Here is a 19,986-nt window from a genome sequence, read left to right on the forward strand (position 1 = left end):
CAGATATATCTCATTTACATAAGTATTTACACCCCTGAGTCAATACTTTCTAGAAACATCTTTGGCGGTGATTACAGATTTGAGTCAACTAGGGTATGTCTGTATCAACTAGGTTCTCATCAAGGATTTGCCTGTGTTTGGCTCCATTCATTGTTCCCTCTATCCTTACCAGTCTCCCAGTCCCTGCCGCTGAAAAGCATCCCCATAGCATGATGCTGCCACTGCTAAGTGGCATATTATTATTATTATTATTACCATGCTTCACAGTAGGGATGGTGTTAGACGGGTGTTTTTTTCCTGACATAGCGCTTTGCATTTAGGCCATAGCCCTCTCATTAGACCACAGAATCTTTTGCCTTATGATCTCTGAGTCTTTCAAGTAACTTTTTGCAAACTCCAGGTGTGCTGTCATGCCTTTTTCTCAGGAGTGGCTTCCATCTGGCCACTTCTCCCATCTCAGCCATTAGGTTCTTGGTCACCTCCCTGACCAAGGTCCTTCTTGCCTGGTTGCTCAGTTTGGCCGGACGGCCAGCTCTAGGCAGTGTCTGGGTAGTTCCATATTTTTTCAATTTCCCAATGATGGAGACCACTGTGCTCTTGGACACTTTCAATACTCTAGAAATTGTTTTAGACCCTTCCCCAGATATATGCCTCGTTACAATCTCAGAGCTCTACGGACAGTTCCTTAGACGTCATGGTATAGTTTCTGCTCTGATATGCACTGTCAACTGTGGGACCTTATATAGACAGGTGTGTTTCTTTCTAAATCATGTCCAAACAATTGAACTCCAATGAATTTGTAGTGATCAAGGATGACCAAAATAAATTGGATGCACCTGAGCTCAATTTGGAGTGTCATAGCAAAGGGGTGTGAATACTTATGTAAAATAGATATTTCTGTATTTCATTTTGAATGAATTTGCAAAAATTTCTAAAAACATGTTTTCACGTTGTCATTATGGGGTATTGTGTGTAGATGGGTGAGAAAAAAATATCAGTTTAATCCATTTTGAATTCAGGCTGTAACACAACAAAATGTGGAATACGTCAAGGGGTATGAGTGCTTTCTGAAGGCACTGTATGTCTCTACTAGGGGATGTGTGTATATGTCTCTACTATGTGATGTGTGTATATGTCTCTACTACGTGATGTGTGTACTAGGTGATGTGTCTATCACAGGAGGCTGCTGAGGGCAGAACGGCTCATAATAACGGCCGGAATGGAGCATGGAAACCATGTGTTTGATGTATTTGATACCATTCCAATTATTCCACTCCAGCCATTACCACTATCCCGTTCTGCCCAATCAAGGTGCCACCAACCTCCTGTGGTGTCTATCTCACTATGCCTGATGTAAAAGAACACATACCTGATTGAGAATGTCAGAGTTGTCCGAGTACACTGCCACCTGCTGGCATGGATGGCGAGGGTCACTTTGGCGAGATGAGACTATGACTAGACTCTCATAACTATGGTGATGACAGAATGACTTCAACTCCCCAACCAGGCCATGGCGAGCATTCCAGTCCTAGGTGGTCATATGAAAACAACAAAGACATGTGTTAGGTTTCTTATCTGATATATTTTGATTTTGATAGATACTCTTATTTTCATTTATATTTACATATACAGTATGTATAGCATATTCAGAGTTTTATAGTTATGGTCTACTCGAGGTATTGACTTTGTCCTAAAATGTATTTGAGGTATTGACTTTGTCACCATTTTATGCCACTTAAAAAAACGACCTCCACTTAAACTAATATAAAAACTTTTTGGTCCCGTCTCATTTTGTGCATCGAGTCAAAAGTGTTTTTAAGAATGCCTTTGTCTATTTTGATGAGAGACGAAGCCGTCAGGGCACAGAGAGGGGTAAAGAGACATTTTATGATTTATCGTTTGGAAATTAACTGTTTGCTCTTAACACATCCAACATTCCCAGATTATGGTAATTCTCTGACAGCCCCGGTGATTGATGGAGAGAAAGTTGCATTAATTAATGGTTTTGTTTGTCAAGAAAGCTTGTTTTTTTCCATCTATGTTTTTTTTCTCTTCCATGATTAACAACAACGCTATGGCATCCCTAATTTCTAAGACAATGTTTATGAAAAAAAGTGTGAAAGTGTTACAGTTTAAAACAAATAGCGAGATTAATCACTACATTTGTTGTATGATGGTTGTTTGTTTTTTCAATGGCGTACAAGTTAACATACTTGTATTCTTTTAGATAACATCCCTGAAAAAAATGAAAAAACTACATGTCAATATAACTTTGAATAATACAGGGAAATTGTCAATAAATAAAAAAACACAACTTCATATCAAATATAAAGACAAAAAGATTACATGAATTGACTAGAAATTTGAAAAATAGCAAATATTGTTTAAATAAGTATTGTTTAAAAGCATATTGTAATTGCATGAAAGATATGTGTAAAGAAACTTGTTCACTCAGTCTGGCATTACAACTTAGACTGGAGAGAGACTGTTATAATGTGTCCTGAGACACAGGAAGCAGTTTATAAAAATTATTTAAAACTATTGTAACACAGTATAGGAAGTGACTAGCTAATGCACATGTGCAGAGGCAACGGTGGATATCTACATGTATAACAAGAGGTTGGCATACTAAGTCCAGGGTTTTATCAATGACTCCTATCTCTTTGCATCTCTGTCATCTTCGTATACACCATTCAAGGCTATAGGCTATAAGAGATATGCGTGTGTGTGCTTATGTATATGTGTGTGTGCGTGTTTGTGCAAGTGCGTGTGTGCACGCCTGAGAGTGTGTGTGTGTATGCGAGCGTGTGTCATGAGTTGTGTGGTCCGTGCCTGTGCCTGTGCCTGTGTGGTGTGCGAAGGCCCAGTAGTATTGATGGATGGCTGCTGTAGGCATGGTGTTGCCCAGGCTGAGTCAATATTAACCTGCGTGGATGAGGGCCACATGCACAATATGGCTACTGTCAGGGAGAGCCCCATCAATCTGCTCACACACAACTGTCACCCCGCCGACACAGTCATTTTTTACCAGCGATATCCTGATGAGTGCAATGAGGCCTCCCCAGCTTTGTTAAAAACACACATATTCACTCACTCACACAGGCAAAAGCACACACACACACCAAGGACACACACACAAATGCGCGAACACATACTTTATATGAACACACACGTGCACACGCACAAGTGCGCACGCATACTGTATATTATATGTCCACAGTCCACTCATGAATACAATTATACAAACAGTGATACCGATATGTGCACACACATTGGTCACACGCACACACACACACACACACACACACACACACACACACACACACACACACACACACACACACACACACACAGGAAAACACAGAGAGAAAGTGAAGCACAAATCTTTCAGATAACACGCAGAGCCACAGTCTGTCTACCATTTGTTTGTAACGCGAGTCAACTACAAGCCACATCCCCCCCCATGCCCGCCCCCCAACATCCCCAAATCATCAGCTACAATTTCACTTTGATATTTTAAGTAGAAAATGTGCACCAATACTGAAATTTAAAAGCCTGTTATATTACATAAAGTGCTCTGAACACACATTATATATTTATAAATAAAACGTTTTATATGAATAAAAAAGTTGCATTTTTATATGTCCCTCGTCATGTTTTTCCGACTTCTAGGAAGATTTTAACACACATAACCCCAAAATGTCTCAATGTTTTCACCATCATTGTAAAGCCCTAGTTATGTTCTTGCTTTGACAAAGTCACTTCTGAAGATGATTATTTATTTCATGTGATTAATTTAAATCTGTCCCTCATTTGAAGATCAACCCTGTTACGTGAACTGAACGCTCAAAATATTGAACATATAATAGTCAAATCATTGTGTAAACGCAGGTGAGCCGGCTCTACTCTTTTTGGCAATTTTCAGGTGTTTTGTGGTGGAAAACTGAGCGCGTCGAGCATAACATGTCAACCCTGTTACCAATAGATAGACAGGCTAAGAATGTTTTAACAATAAAGCATTTTTCTCATCGCTGCAATTCCCCAACGGGCTCAGGAGGCGAAGGTCAAGTCATGCTTAACCCAGAAGCCAGCCGCACCAATGTGTCAGAGGAAACACCGTTCACCTGACAACCGAGGTCAGCTTGCAGGCACCCAGCCCACCTCAAGGAGTCACTAGAGCACGATGAGTCAAGTAAAGCCCCCCCCCCGGCCAAACCCTCCCCTAACCCGGACAACACTGGGCCAATTGTGCGCCGCCCTATGGGACTCCCGATCACAGCCAGTTGTGATACAGCCCGGGATCAAACCAGGGTCTGTAGTGATGCCTCTAGCACTGCGTGCAGTGTCTTAGACCGCTGCGCCACTCGGGAGTCCTTTCTAAACTTCTATCTACGTCTGAGTTACTTCTAAAGAGCTCTTCCCCCATAAAGATTCACTCCCACCTTCCCAGTTATTCCACCTATTCAAACTACTTTATGAGCCTCTTGCTTTCCTCCCCTTACCCCACCCCACTCATGTAAAGGATCAAAGATGTCTAAATAAAACCCTTGAATACTAATCATATATCATTGTAAATAATGAATATTTTGGTCAATGTAACTAGATTAACAAGATGAACATGGGAGGTAAAGCCATACATAGCTAATGCCTTTCTTTCTTTCTCTCTCTTGATAATTTGTTCCTTCTCCATGTTCAACTCACTTCCTTCTTCTCAGATTCTCTGCCTCTTAGCTTCCCTTTATTCTCTAGTCTATTATATCCATCTCTCTCTCTCCCTCCCTCTCTCCCTCCCTCCCTCTCTCCCTCCCTCCCTCCCTCCCTCCCTCTCTCCCTCTCTCCCTCTCTCCCTCTCTCCCTCCCTCCCTCTCTCCCTCTCTCCCTCTCTCCCTCTCTCCCTCCCTCCCTCCCTCTCTCCCTCTCTCCCTCTCTCCCTCTCTCCCTCCCTCTCTCCCTCTCTCCCTCTCTCCCTCTCTCCCTCTCTCCCTCTCTCCCTCTCTCCCTCTCTCCCTCTCTCTAGTTGTGTTTGCGCCACAGGTAGCGAGTCTTTAGTGGCTCCTCCAAGTTCTCCAACCTGCCATCATTATGCAGAATAGCCTTAGGTATAAACTTGTGCTCCATAACTCACGCCCCGCGCGCGTAAATTCCCATGCAAACACAGTCAAAGCAAAACACATTTCCTGCTGTCGACAACATCTCTGGCAAAGAATTAATCAACGTTCATTTCCTTGCCCAATTGGAGTGCAAGCTGACACCACCCGAAAATCTGTGAACTTTGGGAGACAGACTGGATGGGGGTGGGGGTGGGGTGGGGGATGGGGGGTAAAAGTTTGACACACGACATATGCACGAATGTCTATCGCATATTCTGCTCCGTGCCCTTGATTCACCCAACAAGGGAAAATATTTGGGGCTGGAATCTATAGATGCATTGTTTTGTTTGGGCCTTTTTGCCCAAAGCAACTCAAAGGGTCTCAAACAAAGTCTCAAACAACGGCACGATGAGTCTAGTGAGCAAGCCGTTACTACATACTTACATACATTAAAACACGGAAGCATATACTAAAAGTAAAAGTATAGCCATTGGCCATATCATATCTCTAAAGCAGGCATGGGGTGCTTATGCAATTCACTACCCTCCTTTTGTCTTTTCAAAGACCGATGTGTCTGGTGTCCTGGTCAGGCTTCATCTAATCTCTCGTGACAGACTTTCACACAGTAGCTAGCTAGCACCAGATTTGGTTATGGGTTCTGACATTAGGCCTGATCTGACAGGGCACTCCTTCCTGATTCGTCATCCACAGACCTTACAGGGCACCATACTGGATGTCCGCCGAAACTGCAATATTATTTGCTTTTCTGAAACAGCTCTTGGACAAGATACCCCACTCGATGGATTCTCCATTCACCAGGCGGACAGGACAGTGGAGTCGGGGAAATTGAGGGGGGGAGGGGTTTGCCTCTACATCAACTCCAACTGGTGTGCTAAGTCCAGCGCGGTGGAAGTGTCGACCCACTGTTCACCCGTCTTGGAATACCTGATGGTCAAATGCCAACCCTTCTACCTCCCGAGGAAGTTTTCAGCTATTATTGTGACTGTTGTATACACTCCACCTCAGGATAAGAAAAATAACAAGCTGGCACTTATCGAACTGTACAAGGCTATAAACAAGCAGGAAAACCTACATCCAGAGGCTGCTTTTCTGGTTGCTGGCGATTTTAATTCCGCATCACTAAGACACATGATGCCCAACTTCTATCAACACGTCTCCAACGCCACTAGGGGTGATAAAGTCCTTGATCACTGTTATTCTACCCACAAGCAAGCATACAAGGCCCTCCTTCGTCCACCATTCGGCAAATCAGATCATGACTCCGTACTCCTGCTTCCTGTTTACAAGCAGAAACTCAAACAGGAAGTACCCGTGACTCACTCCATTGAGAAATGGTCACCAGAATCAGAGGTTATGCTACAGGACTGCTTTGCTAGCACTGATTGGAATATGTTTCGAGGCTCCGCCGATAACATTGACGAGTTAACCACCTCCGTCACCGGCTTCATTAGAAAATATATCGGCGACGTTGTCCCCACAGTGAAGGTTCACTGCTTCCCCAATCAAAAGCCCTGGATTAACACAGAGGTTGGCACTTAACTAAAGGACAGGGTTACCCAGAGGATTGGGTGATCTTGCTCTCCCAGGCCGACGTGAAAAAGGTCAACACCCGCAAGACTGCGGGGCCCAACGGTATTCCAGGGCGCGTTCTCAGAGCATGTGGAGAACTGCTGGCAGGCATATTCACTGTCATTTTCAACCTCTCCTTGTCCCAGTCTGTAATCCCCACATTTTTTAAGATGACCACCATCATTCCTGTCCCCAATAACTCTAAGGCTTTATCCCACAATGACTACTGCCCTGTAGCACTCACTTCTGTAATCATGAAGTGCTTTGAGAGGCTGGTTATGGCACACATTAACTCCACCATCCCAGACACCAATAGACACACTCCAATTTGCATACCGCCCCAACAGATCCATAGATGACGCAATCTGAATTGCGCTCCATACTGCCCTCACCCACCTAGATAAGAGGAATACCTATGTGAGAATGCCTCCAGTCAGCCTACAGGGAGGAGGTCAGAGACCTGGCAGTGTGGTGCCAGAACAACAACCTCTCCCTCAACGTCAATAAGACCAAGGAGATGATCGTGAGGCTGCAGTGGAGCAGGTCGAGAGCGTCAAGTTCCTCGGTGTCCAAATCACTAAAGACTTAAAATGGTCCAAACAAACGTGCACAGTCGTGAAGAAGGCGCGACAACGCCTCTTCCCCCTCAGGAGGTTTAAAAAGTTTGGCATGGGCCCTAAAATCCTTAAGCTCTACAGCTGTACCATTGAGAGCATTTTGACTGGCTGCATCACTGCCTGGTATGGCAATAACACCGCCCTTGATCGCATGGCGCTAAAGAGGGTGGTGAGGACAGCCCAGTACATCACTGGGGCCAAGCTCCCTGCCATCCAGGACATCTATATGGAAGGCCCGGAAAAACGTTAATGACTCCAACCACCCAAGCCATAGACTATTCTCTCTGCTTCCGCACGGCAAGCGGTACCGGTGCATCAAGTCTGGCACCAACAGGCTCTTGAACAGCTTCTATCCCCAAGCATTAAGACTGATAAATAGCTAACAAAATAGCTACACAGACTATCTGAGTTAACCTTGTATCGTCATTGACCTTTAATTTAATTGTTTTTGTCTCTATGCACACTCACAGGGCCCTACATACTCATACAAACACTCACTCCATCATCTGTCCACTTACACATAACATGCACATACACTTATACTGACTCTACACACACGCACAACCACTCACATACAAGCTGCTGCTACTCTGTTTATCTTTTATCCTGATTCCTAGTCACCTTACCCCTATACATACAGTGAGGGAAAAAAGTATTTGATCCCCTGCTGATTTTGTACGTTTGCCCACTGACAAACAAATGATCCGTCTATAATTTTAATGGACAGTGAGAGACAGAATAACAACAAAAAAATCCAGAAAAACGCATGTCAAAAATGTTATAAATTGATTTGAATTTTAATGAGGGAAATAAGTATTTGACCCCCTCTCAATCAGAAAGATTTCTGGCACCCAGGTGTCTTTTATACAGGTAACGAGCTGAGATTAGGAACACACTCTTAAAGGGAGTGCTCCTAATCTCAGCTTGTTACCTGTATAAAATACACCTGTCCACAGAAGCAATCAATCAGATTCCAAACTCTCCACCGTGGCCAAGACCAAAGAGCTCTCCAAGGATGTCAGGGACAAGATTATAGACCTACACAAGGCTGGAATGGGCTACAAGACCATCGCCAAGCAGCTTGGTGAGAAGGTGACAACAGTTGGTGCGATTATTCGCAAATGGAAGAAACACAAAATAACTGTCAATCTCCCTCTGCCTGGGGCTCCATGCAAGATCTCACCTCGTGGAGTTGCAATGATCATGAGAACGGTGAGGAATCAGCCCAGAACTACACGGAAGGATCTTGTTAATGATCTCAAGGCAGCTGGGACCATAGTCACCAAGAAAACAATTGGTAACACACTACGCCATGAAGGACTGAAATCCTGCAGCGCCCGCAAGGTCCCCCTGCTCAAGAAAACACATATACATGCCCGTCTGAAGTTTGCCAATGAACATCTGAATGATTCAGAGGAGAACTGGGTGAAAGTGTTGTGGTCAGATGAGACCAAAATGGAGCTCTTTGGCATCACCTCAACTCGCCGTGTTTGGAGGAGGAGGAATGCTGCCTATGACCCCAAGAACACCATCCCCACCGTCAAACATGGAGGTGGAAACATTATGCTTTGGGGGTGTTTTTCTGCTAAGGGGACAGGACAACTTCACTGCATCAAAGGGACGATGGACGGGGCCATGTACTGTCAAATCTTGGGTGAGAACCTCCTTCCCTCAGCCAGGGCATTGAAAATGGGTCGTGGATGGGTATTCCAGCATGACAATGACCCAAAACACACGGCCAAAGCAACAAAGGAGTGGCTCAAGAAGAAGCACATTAAGGTCCTGGAGTGGCCTAGCCAGTCTCCAGACCTTAATTCTATAGAACATATGTGGAGGGAGCTGAAGGTTTGAGTTGCCAAACGTCAGCCTCGAAACCTTAATGACTTGGAGAAGATCTCCAAAGAGGAGTGGGACAAAATCCCTCCTGAGATGTGTGCAAACCTGGTGGCCAACTACAAGAAACGTCTGACCTCTGTGATTGCCAACAAGGGTTTTGCCACCAAGTACTAAGTCATGTTTTGCAGAGGGGTCAAATACTTATTTCCCTCATTAAAATGCAAATCAATTTAGAACATTTTTGACATGCGTTTTTCTGGATTTTTTTTATTGTTATTCTGTCTCTCACTGTTCAAATAAACCTACCATTAAAATTATAGACTGATCATGTCTTTGTCAGTGGACAAACGTACAAAATCAGCAGGGGATCAAATACTTTTTTCCCTCACTGTATCTACCTCCATCACTCCAGTATCCCTGCACATTGTAAATATGGTATTGGAACTGACCCTGTATAAAGTATGCTTACTTACTTATTGTGTTCTTCATATTCCTTCTTATTCCTCTTTTTTTTATAGTATTACATTGTTATCGATTATTGCATTGTTGGGTTTTGAGTTTGCAAGGCATTTCACTGTACTTGTGCATGCGACATTAAAACTTGAAACTTGAAACTTGGGCCCTATTTCACAAAGCATCTCAGAGCAGTAGAGCTGATCCAGGATCCAGTCCCCCCTGTCCATTAAATCACATTCATTATCATCTAAAAGACAATTTATCATAGATCAGCACTCCTACTCTGAGATGCTTCATGAAACCGGGCCCTGGAGGCTCTGTCTGTTGGGGGGGTAGAGAAGTGTGGGTCCCAAACTGACACCATCACCTGCTTGACCTAAAGGAGAGAAGAGGAAGGAGGGAGAGAGAGAAGGAGAGGGAGGGAGAGAGAGAAGGAGAGGGAGGAAGAGAGAGAGAAGGAGAGGGAGGAAGAGAGAGAGGAGGAGAGGAAGGAGGGAGAGAGAGGAGGAGAGGGAGGAAGAGAGAGAGGAGGCCTACTCTTCAGTCTTAGTCCCTGGGAGGGCCACCCTGCACCTGCTATCCCTCAGCCCATCTCATCAGAAAGGCATTTAGAGCGCCGTGACTGCAGGCCCATAATTAGCACTGATAATTATTTGCAAGGGGTGCTGGGTAAAACTGGCCTGGCATAAACAAACAGGAGGGCTCGGAGACGGATGACAAACAACATTACCATACCCTCTAACACAGACAAACACAATGATGATACACAGGAACACAAACACAAACACTGACATAAAAAACCCAAACACAAACATTGTAAACAATCTTTGCATCCAGCTAAAATGGCAGGTAAAACCACAACAAAATAAATCTCTAACTCACATTCAAACAAACTGGCATGTCTACACAAACACACACACACACACTCTCTCTCTCTCTCTCATGAATATGGTAACGTCTCTATGCACGTGGCTGCAGGCTCCTATCTCTCCTACAGTTCATCAACTCCCCAGCACGCCGACGCCAACCAACGCTTCATCTGCCGCGGCTAATTACCGGGCTTGCCGTTAGCTTAGCAGAAAACACCAAGACCCTGCATCTCCTAATATTTGTCAGCCTTCCATTTGTTCTGTTTAGGCATTTTCTTTTAAAATGTTAACCAATGAAAAATAAACACGTTGTTGACAATGAAAAACTATGTGGCATGTATTAGCTTGTATTAAAATTCTAAGGCAGACACATACAGTCAGGTCCAAAATTATTGCCACCCTTGATAAAGATGAGGTAAAAAGACTATATAAAATAAATATATCATATACTGAGCTAAACTGTATGATCAAAAAAGTGGACATTATATTATTTTATACTAATATAATTGCTCAGAGAAAGAGATTTTGTTTATGAAGTAAAAAAACATATTTTTAAAGATAGGTTTCATCATTATTGGCACCCATGTTTTCAATACTCTGGCACCCTCCCCTTGCGAGGATAACAGCACTGAGACTTTCACTAAAATGTTTTATGAGATTGGAGAACACATTCGGAAGGATCTTAGACCATTCCTCCATACAGAATCTTTCCAGATTGTAGACATCTTTTGGTCTATGCTTATGGACTGCCCTCTTCAATTCAAACCACAGGTTTTTAATGGGGTTCAAGTCCAGAGATTGAGATGGCTAATGCAAAATGTTGATTTTGTGGTCAATTAACAATTTCTTTGTGGATTTTGATGTGTGCATGGGGTTATGGTCTTGCTGGAAGTTTCATCTTCCTGGCAGAGGCAACCAGGTTTTTGGCTAAAATGTCCTGGTACTTGGTAAAGTTCATGATGCCATCGACCTTAACAAGGGCCCCAGGACCAGTAGAAGCAAAACATAAAGATCCACCACCATATTTTACAGTAGCTATGGGGTTATTTTCTGCATATGCATCCTTCTTTTGACATCAAACCCACCACTGGTGTGTGTGGCCAAAGAGCTCTATTTTCGTGTCATCTGACCACAGCACAAGTTCCAATCCAAGTTCCAATGCTGTTTAGCAAACTCCAGGCTTTTATATTTGTTGGTTGCTCTTAATAAAGGCTTTTTACTGACAACCCTTTCAAAGAGCCTATTGGTATGGAGGTGGCATCTAGTTGTAGATTTGGAGACTTGGTGAACCTAAAATGCAACCAAGTTCTGTAATTCTCCAACTTTGGCCTTTGGATTTTTCTTTGCCTCCCGAACTATCTTCCTCACTGTGCATGGGGACAAGATACACTTGTGTCCAATACCAGGCAAGTTTACCACTGTTCCAGTGGTTTTAAACTTCTTAAGTGTTGCCCTAATAGTGGTAAGTGGTATATTTCTCTTTTTTTAACCCATTGCATGATTTATCAAGGTAAACAACCATGTCTATTTTCGTTTGCAAGCTCTTTGCCTTTTCCCATGGTGATGGATGAAAAAGGGATTTTACATTCGTGTACCTAATTTTTATACCCCAGTGAAACAGGAAGCCATGAAAGGCCACAATACAGTTCCTTAAACTGAGATTTATTTTATTTATAAGAATCTTTAGGGGTGCCAATAATTTTGACACCGTCCTATCTTTTTAGTCAGGGGTATTCAACCGGGGGTCCGCGGAGGTACTGTAGGGGGTCCGTGAAAATATTGTTTAAACAAACAAAAAAAAGTTTATTTTCTTCTCTTTCTTGACTTGGATTTTTTTTACTGCCAACAAATGGCTAACCTTTGTTTAAATAGCTAAACAGCTGCTTTTACCGAAAATGTGTTTGGAGTTACCTTTCTAGTTAATAACCTATGTTATAATTATTATGAAAAACGATGTTGATTACTTCTCCTTGCCATTATCATTCACCTGATATGAATGATGTATGATGGGGTCCCTGGGTCGCCGGTTTGCCTGGGAGGGGGGTCTCTGGTCAAGAAAAGGTTGATGACCCCTGCTTTAAGTATTACTTGTAGGATAATGGAAGCTGGTTTTGTTTGGATATTTCTGTAAGGAAGGAAAGTTTAGGCACTTTCTACTGTACAAAACTTGGAACTTGGTTAAACTGGATTAAACTTGTATAAGTTATCGAAATGTAACTTATACAAGTAACTTCATTACTACAGAAGAGAAAGTGGAAAAGAGAGAAAGAGAGAGAGAGAGAGAGAGAGAGAGAGAGAGAGCGAGAGAGAGAGAGAGAGCGAGAGAGAGCGAGAGAGAGAGCGAGAGAGAGAGAGAGAGTGCTCCAGATGGCTCAATCACTCTGAAGAGTGGGAGAAATCGCTGTTTGTTTTTCCACCAAAGAAGATTAGCAACAAGTCAATTTGCTAAATAATAAATAAATGCTCCCGTTTTGGTAAATGGGTTTTTGTGAAAGTTAGAGGCACTTAGGGCTGATTACCTCGCTTTGCTTACACCGAGTCAGAGGAGCACAGAGACTACATTCACAGAGACGAACATCCAGTCACAGCAATACAGCGAAACAAAGACAAACACGGTACCACTTTATTTGGATAGTCCCAAATAGATGGTTTGTAAATGTTCAGTAGATGTTCAACTAACTGAACAACATTTCAACTAACTATCCACTAGCCCTAACTCTACCCTAACCTAACCCTAACCCCAACCTTAACCCTAACCCTTGTAACTCCAAACCTAACCCTAACCTAACCCTAGCAAGCTGCTGCACATCAACAGAGTTGCCGTTGATAGTTTGTTGATAGTTTGAGCATCTGTCGATCATCTATAGGGGACTATCCAAATAAAGTGTGACCTACACTGATCCACTGTTGCAGTCCTACAGACAGAGACACAGACACAGTGACAGGTGTACAGATGTCTGAATGATAATAATCATGTATTACTAATGTAGATCTACCAGGCAGAGACGGTGGATTGAAACTGCCTTCCATATGGATTGAGATCCGTCTCGCTAACCTCTACTTCTCATTCTCTTCTATTCCATACTGCTGCAGTCCATACAGGCAGACTGATGTATTTTGTCCATGTATCTATCCACATAAGTACTTATACCCAACACACTCTGGGGCTTACTCTTGTGCTAACAAGACAATCAGCGCTACAAATCGCTTCCACAGCACTCATAAAAATCTCCAATCCCTCTCTCTTTACCCACCCCCCCCACCCACACACACACACACACACAAAGATAAACACACACACTAAAGAATACGCACACACACACACTCCATTATGGGCTAATTGAATCTAATTTATTTAGTTTTTGAAAAGCATTTAAGGCAAACCTAAATGATGTGCTTAGCGTTTTGTTCTTCTCAAACACAATTAAAAAATAATATATAAATATATACATACTGCAAATGACATGCATATAACGGATTCATTTGGAGCCCTCGCAGGTCATTAGTAACCCACCATGACGCTGCTGAGTCGCGCGTCCGCTGGCGCCACTGCCGCCCCTGGCCATTTATTCTATATTAAGTCCCTAATGGGCCCTCTCCTTGGGCTGGTAAAATATGCACAGAAGTCCAGCGCACAAAGCCATTCAAATGAATGGTTATTTATTCGCTAAACGAGGATATGATGTTTAATGTTCCTTAGACGTAGGTAGTTCCGGGGGAGGCAGAGCTACCCCTACAGCTATAGACATCATTTATTTTACACATACCCTAATATCGCACGCCAGGCAGCAGGGGAGAAAAATGGCTTTGGAAAAGAAAAAGATATAAAGAAATAATAAATGAATTGGAGAGACACATTAGAAGTTGCAGCGGAGAGGGCAGGGAGGGATACAAAAGCACAAGCACGCGGGTGTCTGGAAGCACCCTCTGTGAGAGAGAGAGAGAGAGAGAGAGAGAGAGAGAGAGAGAGAGAGAGAGAGAGAGAGAGAGAGAGAGAGAGAGAGAGAGAGAGAGAGAGAGAGAGAGAGAGAGAGAGAGAGAGAGAGAGAGAGAGAGAGAGAGAGAGAGAGAGAGAGAGAGAGAGAGAGAGAGAGAGAGAGAGAGAGAGAGAGAGAGAGAGAGAGAGAGAGAGAGAGAGAGAGAGAGAGAGAGAGAGAGAGAGAGAGAGAGAGAGAGAGAGAGAGAGAGAGAGAGAGAGAGAGTGTGTCTGTTGGTCTCAAGCCTTGCTCCCTTGTGGCTTTTAGTTTCCACAGTAAGAAGTGGAAGGGTTTGGACAGGTAGGGGTTTAAAATGCAGAGCCCAGTGTGGTGCACCTGGCTGTGACACATGTATTTAGGCTTCTATTACCATAACATCTCAATGCATAAAAATGCAAAAGTCTGTGTCATTAAAAGTTGTCATAAAAAGTTTAGGATTAAGTCAATGGGGGAAGAAATGCTGAAATGTTCTACCTGATACCAAATGAAAGTTTTGACTTCTTTCTTGTGTCATCAGTTCTATTTTAAAGCACTATATATAGCTACAACTCGTTTCTTCTGACTCCTTCGATTGGCCAGTCAAGTTGGATTAGAGCATTGTTTGCATTACATTTTATTACACAATTTACTGTGAACCCAAAATAACTATATCAGTCTAACCAAAGAAATGAGTTGATTTTCCATTTCTAGTTTTGTTTTGCTAATGACCTTTGATCTTACCTCCAGATCTACTGGCACCGTGGTGAAAGACATTGTCAGCTCCTCATCAGAGAACTCCTTCAGCTCCTTCAGAAACATCTGCTCTATATCCATACCTGTCACACACACACAGACAAACACACACACACACACATACACACACATACAAATAATGTATAGATTGCAGGGTTCGGGGTCAATTCCACAAATTCCAACAAACGTCTGCTCCCTGTAATACCACTAATTTAATTTAATTCAATATTATCCTGCAATGAGGACACACACACACACACACACACACACACACAATTCACCAATGGGAGTACACGTTTGGAAGAGGTAAATAGTAATTGAAGCCACCTAATATTAATTAGAACTATACTGTACGTGTAATGTCACTGTTTAAGCACAGGCAGCTATAATATAGATACAATGGACTCTACATGGTGTTGAAAGCATTCCACAGGGATGCTGGCCCATGTTGACTCCAATGCTTCCCACAGTTGTGTCAAGTTGGCTGGATGTCCTTTGGGTGGTGGACCATTCTTGATACACACAGGAAACTGTTGAGCGTGTAAAACCCAGCAGCGTTGCAGTTCTTGACACACTCAAACTGGTGTTCCTGGCACCTACTACCATACCCTGTTTAACGGCACTTAAATCTTTTGTCTTGCCAATTCACCCTCTGAATGGCACACATAAACAATTCATGACTCAAATGTCTAAAGGCTTAAAAATCCTTCTTTAAAATCAGTCTCCTCCCCTTCATCTACACTGATTGAAGTGGCTTTAACAAGGGACATCAATAAGGGATCATAGCTTGCACCTGGATTCACCTGGTCAGTCTATGTCATTGTCACGGACCCTTGCTAGGGTTGCCTTTGTGTATTATTGTCCACGTCTCTTGTATGTATGTTCGGCATTGACCATCTTGTTTATTACGCACTCCGCGTACATTTCTCCTCTTGTGTTTGGAGGCTTTTGTTTTGTGCGTATTTTACTTTGGAAAGTAAAGTAGTCGTTACTGATCCTCTGTGTCCTGCGCCTGACTTCACCGCCGCATACACCTCAGCACTGACAGAATAACACACCACCCATGGAGTCAGCAGGAGCAGCGGCGGTGACTGAGTCACTGGAGGATCGGGTCAGCAGCCAGGACGCCATGATCCATAGACTCGGCTCCGCCATGCAAGACGTGATGGACACCCTGCGCCGATGGGAAAGAGGAGGCTTGCCCACACCTCCTCCTACATTACCACCACCATCGGCCAGCCCCATCGTACCATCTCCGGAGTCCAGTGGGATTCGGCTCTCGCTCCCGAGGGCATATGATGGCACCGCAGCCGGGTGTCAGGGTTTCCTACTTCAAGTGGAACTCTACCTGGCAACCATACACCCGGCGCCCTCGGGATACGAGAGCGTTTCCGCCCTCATCTCCTGTCTATCCGGCAAGGCTTTGGAGTGGGCCAATGCCGAATGGAGGGGAATAGACGCTGCCACCATCAGCTACTCGGAGTTCTCCCGCCGCTTCAGGGCTGTTTTCGATCATCCCCCAGAGGGTAAAGCGGCGGGGGAGCGTCTGTTCCACCTCCGACAGGGGAAGAGGAGCGCACAAGAGTTCGCCCTGGACTTCCGGACTCTAGCGGCGGAGGCGGGGTGGAATGAGAGGGCCCTTATCGACCACTATCGGTGCAGCCTACCAGAGGACGTTCGACGAGAGTTGGCCTGCAGGGACACCAATCTAAACTTCGATCAGTTGGTGGACATGTCGATCCGTCTGGATACCCTGTTGGCTACCCGCGGACGTCCGGAGTTGGGGCCGTCCATTCCATCCCCCAGCACCTTCGAGCCGAGCCCTATGGAGCTCGGGGGTGCTGGCGCTAGAGAGAGGAGGAGAGAGATCCGGAGGGAGGCCGTCCTCTGCACCAACTGTGGCCGTAGAGGACACACTGCGGTTTGGTGCTGGGGAGGGTCTCCAGGGGATCGAGGCAACAGGTCACGCACTGGGGAGTCATTCCAGGTGAGTAGGCGCCCAACTCACCCAGAGCTCTCTGTTGTTCACCTGTGTATACAAGTAGTATTTCCCCAGGTTGCATCTCATTCCCAGCATAAGGCGCTAGTCGATTCAGGCGCAGCTGGGAATTTTATTGATCGTAATTTTTGTGTTAAGTTAGGGATTCCCCTCCTACCAGTAGATGTGCCCTTTCCTATTCATGCCCTAGATAGCCGTCCGTTGGGATCTGGGTTGATTAGGGAGGTCACAGCGCCACTAAAGATGAGGACGCAGGGGGGTCATGATGAGATCATTCAGTTGTATCTGATCGACTCTCCTGCGTATCCCGTGGTGCTGGGACTTCCTTGGTTAATCTCTCACGACCCCACCATTTCGTGGCAACAGAGGGCTCTCAAGGAGTGGTCTGACCAGTGTGTCGGGCGGTGTCTAGGTGTTTCCGTAGGGGCGACCACGGTGGAAAGTCCGAACCAAATGCCCGCACTGCACATTCCTCCTGAGTATGATGATTTGGCACTCGTGTTCAGTAAGACGAGGGCGACGCGATTGCCACCTCATAGACAGGGGGATTGTGCGATAGACCTCCAGGCAGGTGCTGCACTTCCGCGTAGTCATGTGTATCCTCTGTCTCAAGAGGAGACGGCGGCTATGGAGACATACATAGCCGAGTCTCTGAGACAGGGATATATACGGCCCTCCACTTCTCCTGCGTCCTCTAGTTTATTTTTTGTGAAGAAGAAGGATGGAGGGTTGCGCCCGTGTATTGATTACCGTAGTCTCAATCAGATCACTGTGAAATACAGTTATCCTCTCCCTCTGTTTGCGAGTATGACGGAATCATTACACGGAGCGCGTTTCTTCACAAAACTGGATCTCAGGAGCGCCTACAACTTGGTGCGCATTAGGGAGGGAGATGAATGGAAGACAGCATTTAGTACCACCTCGGGTCACTATGAGTATCTCGTCATGCCATACGGGTTAATGAATGCTCCTTCAGTCTTCCAATCCTTTGTGGACGAGATCTTCCGGGATTTGCATGGGCAGGGTGTAGTGGTGTATATTGACGACATTCTAGTTTACTCTTCTACACGAGCCGAGCATGTAGCCCTGGTGCGTCGAGTGTTGGGTAGGCTGTTGGAGCATGACTTGTATGTCAAGGCAGAGAAATGTCTGTTTTTCCAGGAGTCCATCTCCTTCCTGGGCCATCGGTTGTCCGCGTCAGGGGTGGAGATGGAGATTGACCGCGTTTCAGCCGTGCGTAATTGGAAGACTCCAACCACGGTTAAGGAGGTGCAGCGGTTTTTGGGTTTTGCCAATTACTACCGGAGGTTTATCCGGGGTTTTGGACAGGTAGCAGCTCTCATCACCTCCCTGCTGAAGGGGGGCCCGGTGCGTTTGCAGTGGTCGGTTGAGGCGGACAGGGCGTTTGGACAACTGAAGGACCTGTTCACCTCGGTTCCGGTGCTGGCGCATCCGGACCCCGCTTTAGCGTTCCAGGTGGAGGTGGACGCGTCAGAGGCCGGTATTGGGGCTGTACTGTCACAACGCTCAGGCACGCCTCCTAAACTCCGGCCCTGCACTTTTTACTCGAAGAAGCTCAGCCCGGCGGAACGTAATTATGACGTGGGGGACAGGGAGCTGCTAGCCGTGGTTCAAGCCCTAAAGGTGTGGAGGCATTGGCTTGAGGGGGCTCAACACCCTTTTCTCATTCTGACTGACCATCGTAACCTGGAGTACATCCGGGAAGCTAGGAGACTGAACCCTCGTCAGGCTAGGTTGGCCATGTTTCTGGCACGGTTTGTTTTTAAGCTCACTTACATCCCAGGGTCCCAGAACGTTAAGGCAGAAGCCCTGTCCCGGCGATATGACACAGAGGAGAGGTCCATTGAGCCCACTCCCATACTGCCAGAGTCTTGTCTGGTGGCACCGGTGGTGTGGGAGGTCGATGCGGAAATCGAGCGGGCGTTACGTACCGACCCTACTCCTCCAGAGTGTCCAGCGGGGCGGACGTACGTTCCGCTCGAGATTCGTGATCGTCTCATTTATTGGGCTCATACGTCACCCTCCTCTGGACATCCTGGTATTGGCCGGACAGTGCACTGCCTTAGTGAAAAGTACTGGTGGCCAACATTGGCTAAGGACGTGAGGGTTTATGTCTCCTCCTGCTCGGTGTGCGCTCAGTGTTAGGCGCCTAGACACCTGCCCAGGGGGAAGTTACAACCCCTACCCGTTCCACAACGGCCGTGGTCTCACCTATCCGTAGACTTTGTCACGGACCTTCCCCCTTCCCAGGGGAATACCACTATTCTGGTCGTTGTGGATCGGTTCTCTAAGGCCTGTCGCCTCATCCCAATGCCGGGTCTCCCTACTGCCCTACAGACTGCTGAGGCTTTGTTTACCCACGTCTTCCGGCACTACGGGGTACCCGAGGATATAGTGTCTGATCGGGGTCCCCAATTCACCTCTAGAGTCTGGAGGGCGTTCATGGAACACTTGGGGGTCTCGGTTAACCTTACCTCGGGTTTCCACCCTGAGAGTAATGGGCAGGTGGAGAGAGTGAACCAGGATGTGGGTAGGTTTCTGAGATCTTATTGCCAGGACCAGCAGGAGGAGTGGTCGGGGTATATCCCCTGGGCAGAGATCGCCCAGAACTCCCTTCGCCATTCCTCTACGAATCTGACCCCTTTCCAGTGTGTGTTGGGGTATCAGCCGGTTCTGGCACCATGGCATCAGAGCCAGATCGAGGCTCCTGCGGTGGATGAGTGGTTTCGGCGCTCGGAGGAGACATGGAACGCTGCGCATGTACATCTGCAGCGGGCTATCCGTAGGCAGAAGGCGAGC

The 19,986-nt window shown here is 45.6% G+C and overlaps 1 protein-coding gene across 4 annotated transcripts in view; it reads right to left on the reverse strand.

Annotated features, from left to right (window-relative positions):
- LOC121550738 overlaps positions 1-19,986 on the reverse strand; it is a 63,869-nt gene that overhangs the window by 19,633 nt on the left and 24,250 nt on the right. For all 4 annotated transcript variants that reach the window (XM_045226794.1, XM_045226793.1, XM_045226792.1 and 1 more), the window contains exons 6-7: positions 15,156-15,250; positions 1,370-1,528 (exon numbers count right to left, since the gene is read on the reverse strand). In XM_045226794.1, the coding sequence (XP_045082729.1) occupies positions 1,370-1,528; positions 15,156-15,250 (254 nt within the window). The remainder of the gene's footprint in view (positions 1-1,369; positions 1,529-15,155; positions 15,251-19,986) is intronic.

This window comes from Coregonus clupeaformis, chromosome 18 (assembly GCF_020615455.1).
Source record: "Coregonus clupeaformis isolate EN_2021a chromosome 18, ASM2061545v1, whole genome shotgun sequence".
Classification (NCBI taxonomy): Eukaryota; Metazoa; Chordata; class Actinopteri; order Salmoniformes; family Salmonidae; genus Coregonus; species Coregonus clupeaformis.